The 13,546-nt window shown below is 40.6% G+C and overlaps 1 protein-coding gene across 2 annotated transcripts in view; it reads right to left on the minus strand.

The window, feature by feature from the left end:
* Positions 1-13,546, minus strand: part of LOC145356548 (contactin-associated protein-like 2) — a 1,680,587-nt gene that overhangs the window by 184,071 nt on the left and 1,482,970 nt on the right. For both annotated transcript variants that reach the window (XM_080209322.1, XM_080209313.1), the window contains one exon: positions 9,399-9,635. In XM_080209322.1, the coding sequence (XP_080065448.1) occupies positions 9,399-9,635 (237 nt within the window). The remainder of the gene's footprint in view (positions 1-9,398; positions 9,636-13,546) is intronic.

Consider the following 13,546-nt stretch of genomic DNA (forward strand, 5'->3'; position numbering starts at 1 on the left):
CCAGTTGGGGCTGTGGTGCCACGGCTTTTAAAACACAAGGTATAGTTCCAATCGTGGGGACAATGTCATTAGAAGGCAGATTCTTCCATGTTCCTGAAACCCAGGAGAATGTCCTGGCATCCTTAGCCAGAATGGTGCTAGATTGGTGAAGGGGATAGAAATTTTACAAATTTCCTCCTCCAATATAGGCTCAAATTGTGCTTCCTTCATACATGTCTCTGTTTCTGCTGTAAAGAGAGAGTGAGAGTGTGAATGAGTGGAAGCAGGAGTGAGAGAGTGTCTATGAATAAAGGTGTGTGAAAACCCTGAGACTGGGCATGAACTGGACATCCACATACACGTACGCTCACATGTTGGTCTGATGGAGAGAGGAGGAAAACCCAGACTAAAAGGCAACCTGCTTCTGACCTCCATTTTCACATGTATTCAACTGAGGCTAGTTTGTAGTGTGGCCAGAGATAAACACAAATAAGGGGCTCACAAAAAGTCCGATTGATTTTTGTCAGGTGGGGAAAATGTTAGTTATTTTGCTCCAGTCGAAACTGAAAGTATTGGAAATGCTCAACACGTCTCGTGGCATCTGCACAGACAGAAACAGAGGTCAGAGAACCTTCATCAGAACTAGTGCAGTTTGTGGGCCTGAAACATTTACGATGTTTCTCTTTCCAAAGATGCTGCCTGGTCTGCTGAGTGTTTCCTGAATTTTCTGTTTATATTTCAGATTTTCAATATCTGGAGAACTTTGCTCTCCTCTTCTATGCTCCATGCTGGGCATTTGTCAGTGTGGTTAGGTTCAAATTAAAATTAGAAGATACCTTACCACTCAATGCAAAGTATATTTTTTCTGCTGACAAAGCTCATTTGTGTGCATAGATAAAGCACATTATTGCAGGTGAATTGGTAGGTGCTAATTTCCTGGAAGGTTTTGCCATTTTTACACTTGGAAGTGAAACCAGCAGTCATGCACCAACAGAATATGACATTGCTAGTTCAAGATGTTCTCATTCATATGCAAGATTGTTGTTTGTGCTGCTTTTGAGGTTCAAACTTTTTGGATGTTGCTGTCCAGACTTAGTACAGGGCCAGATTCAGAGAAATACAACTGATTACTCAACATAAACAGTTAAGTTGGGTGTAATTGTCTGACAAAGGTATGAGTGTGAAGTGTATCATACTGAAATCTGAGCTTTCAATGGGCTTTATAAATAGGGTACAAAAGTCAAGAAGTTTTGCTGAACCGATATGAAACATCTTGACCCCAATGTGACTATGGTTCCCAATCCCGATAGCAAAAGAAGTGAGGGGGAGAGTTGTGGAATAAGGTGCCTGCAAAAAGAAGAATCACCGGGGCCCATGATTTTAATTCTTGATTCTGCTCAGGATTAGGAGTCTAATTTATGAGGTTAGGTTGGGGAAACTTGGCCTCTTCAGCTAGATGGTTACTCGCTCATTATATGCCGTGATGGGCATGACATAATATTGAAGACAATGTTGAACAAATAAAATGAACAATATCTTACTCCCTGCACGTAAAATATCATATTCATGCAAAAGACAATCAGACAATGATAGGATGCTTCCAGTTAGATAACTCATTGGAGTTACAAATCTCATGCTAGAGGAGGAGGAGGTACCTGTCAGAAACTAAACTGTTTTCACACAGAATGATAGAAATACTAGACGATGTGGTCAGTCACCCCAAACTGCTCTTTTGCTCTGAAAGATGACAGAAGGTCTAGTTTCTTATTGGAAAAGATTATCAGCATCAGAAATCAAAATTATGAATATGGGTTGAATTCCAATATCTGAGAATACAATCTTAACATATAAAACAGCTTTGCAGCAGTTTATCAATTATTGGAAATTTCCTAGTTAAGCTAACAACTTCATTATTGACTACTTCTTCCTGTCAATGTAAAGTGTAAATAAATTTTTAAAAATCTTTGAAGTTGCTGTGTGTACAGCCAGTGATACATGAAAGATATGTACATATAAGGACATAAATACATGTCAGAAAACCTCAGATGCAAAATACTACACTTCAATAAATTTTCAGAGGTATAGTTTCATAACTATGTATCTTACCCAATAAACCTTTGTTACATCTAGCTATATGGATCAACGTTGAAAAATGATAGCTTCAATTTCTGACACTTCCAAGCTATTTGAGCTTCATTATTATGCACCACGCTGTGTAATCTCTGTCCCTTAATATCTTTGTGTTTACAGTCATTATTCCTTTGCCGATAAAGTTACACTTTACTTGCAGGTCACTTGAGAATTGTGCCTATAAATGTCGAAACATGATATTTCGGATTAAACCGAACATACAAGCACCAAACCATGATAAAAGCTGATTGCTGCTCTAAAATGCATTAAAGAGTTCTGTAATTATTTATTAAGGATAAACCTCTCCCTAGACCATAGGCGATATCATTGCAGTAGCAGATGAGAAAAGAGTAACTAAATGAAACATTAATAGAGCTCTTTGAACCTTGATAATAAAGTCATAATTATGCATAATATGTAAAAATATGTAGCTCATATTTGAAGTACAGTGTTCATTAATTTACAAGCACCGAAGCCTGAAAGTATGCAATTATTATTATTTATTGGCAGTAGGCAATGAATGGAAAATTCAGTCAAAAATCAAATTTCTTAGCAGCATGCTGGCTGAAGAAAATTCTACAAATTGAAACTAAATGAACAGAAAAAAATCTTTAATTATACAGTGCAGTGATTTGGACACTTCTCTGCACTGCTTGATACCTATTACCATATTTGAGGAGATATAAGCAAGCACAATCACACAGCTTTACAAAAATGCATGGCTTATGGTGAGTTTGATTGGCTTTTAGTGACAATTACACAGAAGTAAATGGGAAAGTTTGAGATGTCAATTCATCTTGCCATTTAAAAAAATCTTTTAAATTCATTTTAATTTCATTTTTATTGGTAAAACATTCAATTTATTCAAATGCTCCAAATAAATAAAATGTTCAAATATGGCCTGAGTAAAATTGCTTATAATCAATTAGCATTAAATGTTCCTTTATACTCGGGGGGGCGCCGCAAATCATACCACAAAATGACAGAATTTTGTTTATGGCAAGAAAATCGACATGTTCCTCTCTCAAGAGCCAGATAAAAAAATCAAGGGGATGTGTTTCACGCCATCACGTGGGAAGGATGGGGACTCAATGTGCCGGCTGCACTGAAATTGGGGTGCCATCTTTAAAGGATGCCTTGATTATAACAGGAATAAACCTCCCTTCCAGCCCACCATGAAGGTCTCAGGGGCTCCCTTCCCCATTTCTTAACAGAGTCAGCAATTTTCTCTTCCTTCTTCCACCTAACATCAGTCTTTTTCCCCTCCACTGTCCCTTCCTCCCCTTTGGCCTGATCATTGGCCCCTTCCCCCTCACAAAGTTGGGGCCATCCCCCAACAATGGCCATCACCAACATCCTCTGATCGCTCCAAGGCCCATAACCAAAACTGAATAAATCTCACCTTCCCCCATGAGGCTCCCACTGCGGCCCACCCCTTGGCACAGCTAATGATTCAAGGAAGTATCATGGTAAACCTAGTCAAAATAGTATGTTTGAAAGAGGAGAAAGTAGTTCTACTGCTGAGTGGTTAAGGGAAGGTATCTTGCGGCTTAGGGCCAAGATGGCTGAAGGCATGATGATCAATTCTGTGATTAAATCAATCAAAAGATGCTGAAATGGCTAACGTTGGAGACTGAAATTTTCAGTGTGTTGTAAGGATTTGGAAAAAGTTACAGAGATAAGGAGAAGCAAGTTCATTGTTTAAAAAAAGTGTAAATAATGAGAAAAGGAGATTGTTCCTCATAGCTCTTTCTTATCACGCAATTTTCCTACTGTCAAATAAGCTATTACAAGTGGACTATTTAAATCCAACTTTCTGTTTCATGCTTTGCCTGAACAATATATTTTTAGTTAATATTTGTGGCAGAGATAATGAAGCAATGAATTAGTTTTATTGCAATGAATTAAACATCATCTAAAGTGAGGTTTTAACTCATTATTCTTTGTGGTCTCTGGCTAGAATAATTAGATAGTACTTCCTGACTTGCAAGAAATCACCAAGGCAATGACTGCCTATTACATGCTGGAGTACAATATATGGATTCAACAGATAAAGGCAGAATAACATTTTTATCTGCACCTAAGGGAACAGCCACCTAGCTAGATTCCAAATTTATGTGTCAAACTGGACTCCACTGTACAACACCCTGAAGCATACCTACAGAGAATAGCTTTAATTGAAATATGTTTGAATTATATTCATACATTTTGTAATTTTTAATAATACTCTGCACTGATTTAAACACTTCCCTGCACAGGCTGACATTTATTTAAGGAGATACAGGCAAACATAATCATACAGCTTCTCAAAAATATGTGGCTTGTGGTGAGTTTGACTGATCTACTGTGACAATTACATTTGAAGAAAATGGCAAAGTTTGAGACCTCAATTCCTGTTGTGAAAATGCTTTAAATATCTTTAATTCATAATAATTTGACTCTTATAATATTGGTAAGAATGTTATTTAAATGCTCAAAAATGATTAAAATATTCCAGTACGTCTCTGGGACTTATAATCAATGATAATATTTAGAATTAAACATCCCTTTACATTACAGCTACCTGCGGCAAAAGAAATGAACAATGCTCAAGAGGTTAAAGTTGAAAAATGATTTTCAGAGGGTTGGAGGTTCTGAAGTAGGTTCCATAAAATCTATTGTGAATACTTACAACATCGATTAACTGACATTTTTCAAAGCAGAAAATGGTGTGTTAATGGATTTTCTAAGAGGTACATTAACTTACTGATAAATTAAAGGAAAAGTGTAAGAAACCTGAAACGTGGGAGTAGAATTATCAAATGCAATAACATGCAAACAGACTAGTCCATCAAATCCATTCTAGTCATTTTCTTCAAATGAGCACAATGGACTGAGTGACCTTCTTTTATGTTGTAAGTGGCTGTGTGAGATATTTGATCTAATTTAATTTTCCTTCTTGCTGTCCATAGTCTCTAGTATCCCTCTTTTTCTTTCAACAACCAATTCCCTTTGAAAATAACTTGTGAACTCTGCTTCAACAATATATTGTGGCAAACAATTCCAACCAATGTATGAAGACACTTTTTCTGACCTCCACTTTAATCCTTTTTCTGCTTACCTTAAATTTGTGCTCCTTCATTACTATCTTGCTCACCAGTAGCAGCAATCAATCTCTGTTTATCTTATAACTTTTCATAAATCTGAAACACTCAGAGTACTCATCACATAACCTTTCCAACCTGGGAGCTGCAACCTCTCATTCCTGGTAACATCCTTGTATATCTATGTTGTCTTTTCTGAATTAGTTTTATATCTTTATCGCTGAAAACTGTTACACAACTGTGACTTAACTAAGATCTTTGATTTGATTTACAATTGTTACATGTATTGATATACAGTGAAACTTATTGTTTCTTGGGCGCTATACAGATAAAGCATACCGTACATAGAGAAGGAAAGAAAAAAAATGCAGAATGCTTTGTACAAGTTCAAGATTAGCTTGTTGCTTTTTAATTCTCTGCCTCTATGTACAAAACAAAAGAGTCAGTGGGATTCTATTTTTCACTTCCAACCTTTAATGAGCTGTACATCGAACACTAAAGCCTGGGTTTTCACTTCTGATTCAGGTAGTAGAGGTCAGCCTGGTTCACCACACCCATTTTAGGAAACTCACTTGAGTAATAGGATCTTTGCTCCAGGGGAGGGTAGTGTGGTGGAGGGGACAGAGGATGGAGTCAGGTCTATCACACCAAACACAAAGCAGAGGTGGCCACAGTGATGGCTGAGTACCAAGTTGGGCCTTGGTCCCAATTGCTTTGTTAAATATTAGACTCTTTGAATCTCACTGACCTTACTTACCAGGGGCAAAAAAGGGTCACAAAAAAGCATTGGCCAGCAGGATTAAGGAAAATCCCAAGGCTTTTTATACATATGTAAAAAGCAAGAGGGTAGCCAGGGAGAGGGCTGGCCCACTCAAGGACAAGGGAGGGAATCTATGCAAGGAGCCAGAGGAAATGGGTGAGGAATTAAATGAGTACTTTGTGTCAGTATTTTTCAAAGAGAAGGACTTGGTGGATGATGAGTCTGGGAAAGGATGTGTAGATAGTCTGAGTCATGTTGAGATCAAAAAGGAGGGGATATTGGGGTTCTTGAGAAACATTAAGGTAGACAAGTCTCCAGGGCCGATGGGATATACCCCAGAATACTGAGAGAGGCAAGGGAGGAAATTGTTGGGGTCTTGAGATAAATCTTTGTATCCTCACTGGTTACAGGGGAGGTCCCAGAGGATTGGCGAATAGCCAATGTTCTTCCTTTGTTTAAGAAGGGTAGCAAGAATAATCCAGGTAATTACAGGCTGGTGACCCTTACATCAATGGTAGGGAAATCATTGGAGAGGATTCTCCGAGACAGGATTTATTCCCACTTGGAAATAAGTGGATGTATTAGCGACAGGCAACATGGTTTTGTGAAGTGGAGATCGTGTCTCACGAACTGATTGGGTTTTTTGAGGAAGTGATGAAGATGATTGGTGAGGTAGGGCAGTGGATGTTGTCTACATGGGCTTTCGTAAGGCCTTTGACAAGATTCCTCATGGCAGACTGGTGCAGAAAGTGAAATCACATGGGATCAGAAGTGAGCTGGCAAGGTGGGTACAAAACTGGTTCGTTCAAAGAAGACAGAGGCATGTGACAAGTGACGTTCCTTAGGGATCAATGCTGGGACCTTTGCTGTTTGTAATATATATAAATGATTTGGAGAAAAACGTAACTGATTTGATTAGTAAGTTTGCAGACGACACAAAGATTGGTGGATTTGCGGATAGTGATGACGAACATCAGAGGATACAGCAGGATATAGATCAGTTGGAGACTTGGGTGGAGAGATGGCAGATGGAGTTTAATCCAGACAAATGTGAGGTAATGCATTTTGTAAAGTCGAATACAGATAGGAAATAGACAGTATATGGCAGAACCCTTAAGAGTATTGATAGGCAAAGGGATCTGGGTGCACTGAAAGTGGCAATGCAGATGGAGAAGTTAGTCAAGAAGTCATACGGTATGCTTGCTTCATTGGCTGGGGCACTGCGTTTAAAAATTGGCAAGTCATGTTGCAGCTTTATAGAACCTTTGTTAGGCTGCGCTTGGAATATAGTGTTCAATTCCTGTCACCACACTACCAAAAGGATGTAGAGGCTTTAGAGAGAGTACGGAAAAGATTTATCAGGATATTGCCTGATATGAAGAATACTACCATGAGGAGAGATTGGAGAAACTTGATTTTGTTTTCACTGGAACGACGTAAGTTGAGGGGCCACCTGATAGAAGTCTAAAAGATTATGAGAGGCATGGACAAAACGGATAGTCAGAAGATTTTTCCCAGGGTGGAATTAGTAAGGGACACAGAACATAGAATATAGAACCCTACAGTGCAGAAAGAGGTCCTTTGGCCCATTGAGTCTGCACCGAACACAATCCCACCCAGGCCCTATTCCCTTATCCCTACATATTACACCCACTAATCCCTCTAACCTATGCATCCCTAGATACTAAGGGGCAATTTCTTAGCATGGCCAATCAACCTAACCCACACATCTTTGAGCTGTGGGAGGAAACCAGAGTACCTGGAGGAAACCCATGCAGACATGAGGAAAATGTGCAAACTCCACACAGGCAGTGACTCGAGCCAGGAATCGAACCCAGGACCCTGGAGCTGTGAAGCAGCAGTGCTAACCACTGTGCTACTGTGCCGCCACAGGTTTACATGTGAGGGACAAGGCAGATTTTTTACACAGAGAGTAGTCGTTGCTTGGAACTCGTTGCCAGGGGGAGGTAGTGGAAGTGGATACAGTTGTGACTTTTAAGGCATGTCTTGACAAATGCATGAGTAGGATGGGAATAGAGGGATATGGTCCCTGGAAGAGTAGGGGTTTTAGTTCTGTTGGGCAGCATGGTCGGTGCAGGCTTGAAGGGCCAAAGGGGCTGTTTCTGTGCTGTAATTTTTGTTGTTCTTTATTCTCACCCTTCATGCCCCCAGCAGGGGCAGGGGCTGCTTAGAAGAATGGGAGTAGGTGATCTGCTTTTGCAGAGAATTTTGCACTGGACTGAATGGCCTCCTTCTCTGCTGTAACCGTACTATGATTCATACTAAGACAGCCACTACCATTTGCCCTTCCACCATCCTTGCCAACACACCAAGTTATCCAGCATGGGCGGATTTCAAAAGCCATGTCGAGGTGAAATTAAATAAAGTTCTAAGTAGTTATTATAACCTTCACTACATTATAAAGAAACGCTCCATTTCATGAAAGCTCATTCAGTACGTCTAAATACCTTCAAGTATTTACTCCTCTATAAGAACAAAAGGATTTGCATTCATAACCCCATATCAAAGACAGTTAATCATTCCACAAACCTATTGAGCTGTAAAATAAACTATGAGTTTAGACTCCTTACTGAGACAACTATAATTTGTTAAAAGCAGCCAAACATTAATAATGACATAATGATGGACTTTCAGGTGATGTCAACAAATAGCTAGTGTAACTGTCAGATTTTTTTCCAAATGTCACTGGCACAGGCAACATTTCTTTTACTTTTAAAAGGCTATGGATTTATAGAACCATCATGGTGTGATAGTTCTTCAGGCTTTATGTGCTCTTCCAAAGCACTTATGATGATTCTAAAAAGCCATAACCCCACAGTGTAGATTAAGGCCCTAGCAACAAAAATTATGTCTGTTTAAACTCAGCACTCAGTTCAAATGGATTTGCTGAGTTCAGGTTTCCCTCATGGGTAAGTCATGTTCCTTTCCTCTACCAACAAATATAGGATCTGTGGAAAATGGGGGCAGGACTTCAAGATCCAGATCCCACCTGTCATTTCCCTACGACTCTGCAAAGATCCAGACCTAAGGTCCCACAGTATTTCTATTGCGTTGGAAATCTTAAAGTCTTCAAAATGCCAATACTTTATTCTCACCATTGAATTATATTACTACATTTATACTTATTATTTATATTTTCCTATATTAAACTGCATCTGCCATTAATCTGTCCATCCTGTCACCTACTAAATCATGTGTGTTAACTTCTATCCAGATATCATCCAATACTTTACTTACAGTAGTTTGCTTTACTTTTTTAATGTGCATCCTGTCATAATACTAAGAAGTTAAGTATTAACCAATCCATTTCCCACATTCCCTGCTTTGTATGTACGAGTTAGAGCATTTTGACCATTCATTGTCAATGGATGGAAGATCCAGTCTATACTTTGAAACAAGAAGATCAACCAGAGTTAAGATCATACCTTTCGTACAGAAGGGGCCATCATATGCAGTTTGCATGCAGTCACAAGAATAGCCATTGTACTTTTCCACACACTTTCCTCCATTTCGACAGTACATGCCATAACTGGTACAATGGCCTGAGCAGCCAGGTTTTACCCCTGGAGTAATTTTTGCTCTCTCCTCAAGGTCGAGAGTGACACCATTCATCCTTAAAGATCGGATACACCCAAGGTAACCTCGCTGTCCTCCTGCAGCTCCTGGGAGAATAAATTGAAATAATAAAATGAAGCACAAATTAAATTAAACATAGATTATAATTTGGAATTATTGCTCAGTTGCACTGGCTTTTTCATTGTAATTGCCCTGATATCAGCATAACTGGTGGAAAAGATTACGGACTTTTAAGCATAATCTTGTTCCGCAAAAATTGAGTTTCTGCAATTATTTATGCTAGTAGTATAACTGATTGTTACAAATCTTTTGCTTGGATGCTGTGAATGCAAAGCCATGACCAGCATACCCTTTTAATCCCTAGGCACTCATACCTTAATGTCAAAGACTAAATACTAAGTAGATGTCCAAGTAATGCCATCCACGTTTTAATCCAATGGAATGAAGTGAGGAGCATGCTTCTGGTTCCAAAAACCAGAACACAGAATTGGACAGACTATAAATGGATGGAAAGATGACCCTCTGTTTCTACAGTCTTTTGATAATCAGCTGCCATCTGTCCTAAATCTACATATTGGACATAACTGAGCAGCAAGTCCATTCTGCTGTATCGTGAAACACAACTGGAGTGATTTTATTCTTGTTACAGGCTCCAGGTAGCATGACAGCTCGGTGGGCAGTGATTTAAACTGAAATGATACAAGTGCCCCAATTTCATGCAGAAGTGTGGTGCAGTTAATAGGCTTGTTGGCATAGTGAAACCCCGAGAGATTTTAAGTTCTGTACCTCATTTCCACATTCAGGCACTGACACCTGACTTTGTTCATTGCGCTGCAATAATGAGAGAAATCACTGCTTGGCTGCCTGCCACGAGGGTTAATTTGTCTATCTAATGATCACTTTTGGAGTCAGTGGGAAGATTCTCCAGCAGGCGGATAAACAGACGTGAGATGACTGGGTGGTGACTGCGGGAAAGCAGGAGCAAGAAAACTCCAGTTTCTCCTAACCTAACCATTTTTAAACTCACCTGCTGGCCCTCTTTTGGCTTTGAACAGGTTTAGCCACTGTTCTCCCACTCAAGTCTCCTGTTGAAATGACAGAGTGGGCCCCAATTACATCGTCAGAACCTAATCTGCATATATAAAGACGACCCTGCTGGCTTGAGATGGGCATCCTTGATACTTGCAACATTAAGTTGCAGGTAGTTAGGTTGGCACTGCAAGGAGATGGACTTGGCTTGGCTTAATTTTAACTGCCTATAAATTCCCCTACCACATACACCCACCCCTCAACCTGGTTTCTGCCACATTGAGGAAATCAAAGTGGGATCTTTTTTCAATCGACATGATAAGTAAAACAACAATATGTTATTGTTGCTCTTCCTGCACCTAATCATGGCATCCCTACAGTGCAGAAAGAGATCATTCGGCCCATCCAGTCTGCGTCGACAACAATCCCACCCAGGCCCTATCCTCATAACCCCACATATTTACGTCGCGAATCCCTCTTACCTACGAATCCTGGGATACTAAGGGGTAATTTAGCATGGCCAATACACCTAACCCGCACATCTTTGGACTCTGGAAGGAAATCAAGCACCAAAAAGAAACCCACACAGACACAGGGAGAACCTAATGTTGCACATGCAGATGGTTCGATAAATGTTTTTTTCTGGAATAGGACACGAGCCTGTTACCAGAGGCTTATAACTTGAGGGACACCATTTCACAAGCATGGGTGATCAGGAGCTTCCACCGCTCTTCCCACCTGCCTTTGGGGTATGCCAGAAGGATTTTCCCAGTTAATAATCAACCTGTTGCCCATATTATGAATGCACTTTCTTTGACCATTCAGCTCTCAGGTAAGACTTGAACCTGGATACCCTCTGGCCCAAAGGCAGGAATGCTACCCAGGAACAGAGAGTGTCCTGCAGTCAGCATCACAGTGAAACAGTTTGGGAATACACTGTGTACTGCAGTTTGCATTGCAATGAAGTAGATGGGGAGAAAGTATTTTGCAGTTAACATCACAGAGAAGCAGACTGGGATGAATGTTGTGCATTCGGTGTTGTAGTGAAGCAGTCTAGGAACGGTGTCTTGCAGTCATTTCTCGTCGAAATAAAGAAACTGTGAATCACAAGACGTTTGTTGGTGTTTGCCAGTGCTGTCAGGGAGGGTTTAAACTTAAATGACAGGGGGATGAAATTCTGAGCAGCAAGACAGAGGAGAGAGAAACAAGAATAAAAAAAAAGTAATGAAGGAAGAAAACGTAGAAGGCAGAGAAAATGAAAGCAATAAACAAATGAGGCCAGAATGCAAAATAAAGCCGAGGTCACTAACATTGTTAAAATGACAACTCTAAAGCCATTGGTGTGGAGCATTCGCAGTAAGGTAGATGAATTAACAGCACCAATAGATATAAATGGTTTGGATATAGTTGCAATTACAGACACGTGGCTGCAGGTATCCCAAGGATGGGACCTGAACATCGTGGCCCTGGCCAATCACCACACCCCCACCCACCACCCGCCTGATTGTGCACCAGCTGATATTCCCTTCCCAAACCCCAACCCACCCCCCCAAATCACCACCCGGCTGGTCATCTGTCCCTTCATTCCCACGCTCCTGTGGATCTCCCTCTGCCTCCCCCTCTCATGGTCCTGCCCCTCAGGTCTCACCCCCATTAGGCAACTGCCCAGCCCTGCCCCTGACCACCCGGGGACTTCAATGGCCTCTGCTCCTACCAGCTAGGCTATCACATCTGGTCCCTGTTGGTGGGGGCCCACCTGTGCTTCTTGCCAGTGAGGACCTGGGCCGGCAAGGGGGCTAAGGTAAGTGAGCCCATGTGAGGCTGATTTCGCTGCCAGAATGGGGCTGGAAAGATCACGAGGGGTAAGAAACTGGATGCAAACCCAATTTTTCACCTCTTGCCCTATCTTACCGGCTCGAGACACCAATCAACCTGTGTGATAAGCTGGGAATATTCCTCTCAGTGTATATTGTGTCCCAATAATGTTTGATTATTTTGCTGCAAAGATTAACTTGTCCTGAAATGTAAGATGTTGAGTGAATTACTTTTCTGATTTGGCTGTGCTCACTAACACTTACTATTGATATGTCTGTAGGTTTACTCTTCAGTTTTCAAACGTTCAGTCAGTAGGAATTCATTAGTTAGCATAAATCAACAGATATTGTTAATCAGTGGAAACATTTATGCTTCCAGTTCACATATGCTAAATTACTTGTTCATCTGGATTATTATCCATATTTGCATTTACTGCAGCGTAATCCTCTTAGCCTGTATCCTTTACTTTGTTCATTGATCAACTCCAATTCAGTGGTTGCCTGTCCTCTTTAACATCCACACCCCCTCCCCCCTCACCCACTACCCCTGGCCCTCTCCATTCAACAAGATGCAGCATCAGTAGCAATTTGCACCTTCCCATCCATAGAGATTTTTATAACCACCCACAAAACCCCCTCTGGACAAGAGCTGGATATCTTCAACTCCGTAACATTGAATGTCTCCAACTCCATAACAGGCAAACACTGAACTGAAATTGATCTCAGAGTTCCAGAGGTCATCTTCATTACTGAGTGAAATTGTGTGTCAGTGAATCTGGTGTGACACTTTGAGACCTGTACATGTACACAGTACTCAACTCGTACGCACAGTATCAGTTGTCTACAAGATAAGAGTTAAGGAAGTAAAAAGGATGGTGGTTTTTTCACCCCAGCTGTGCCAGTGAGCTAGCAGATAATGTTCTCTTGTGCCTTAGTTTTTTTGGCAGTCTTTTGGAGAAAATGATAATGCATTAGGAAGCAGACAAGGGTCATTTCAAGAAAGGTGGGAGTTAGATCATGCTGCACATTTTCCTCACAGGAGATGACATTTAGGTTGTTTTTTAAATTCATTCTGAGGACATAGGCGTTGCTGGCTGGTCAGCATTTATTGCCCATCCCTCATTACCATTGAATGAGTGACTTGCTAGCCTATT

This window comes from Carcharhinus amblyrhynchos, chromosome 2 (genome assembly GCF_965287045.1).
Source record: "Carcharhinus amblyrhynchos chromosome 2, sCarAmb.v2.hapA, whole genome shotgun sequence".
Lineage (NCBI taxonomy): Eukaryota > Metazoa > Chordata > Chondrichthyes > Carcharhiniformes > Carcharhinidae > Carcharhinus > Carcharhinus amblyrhynchos.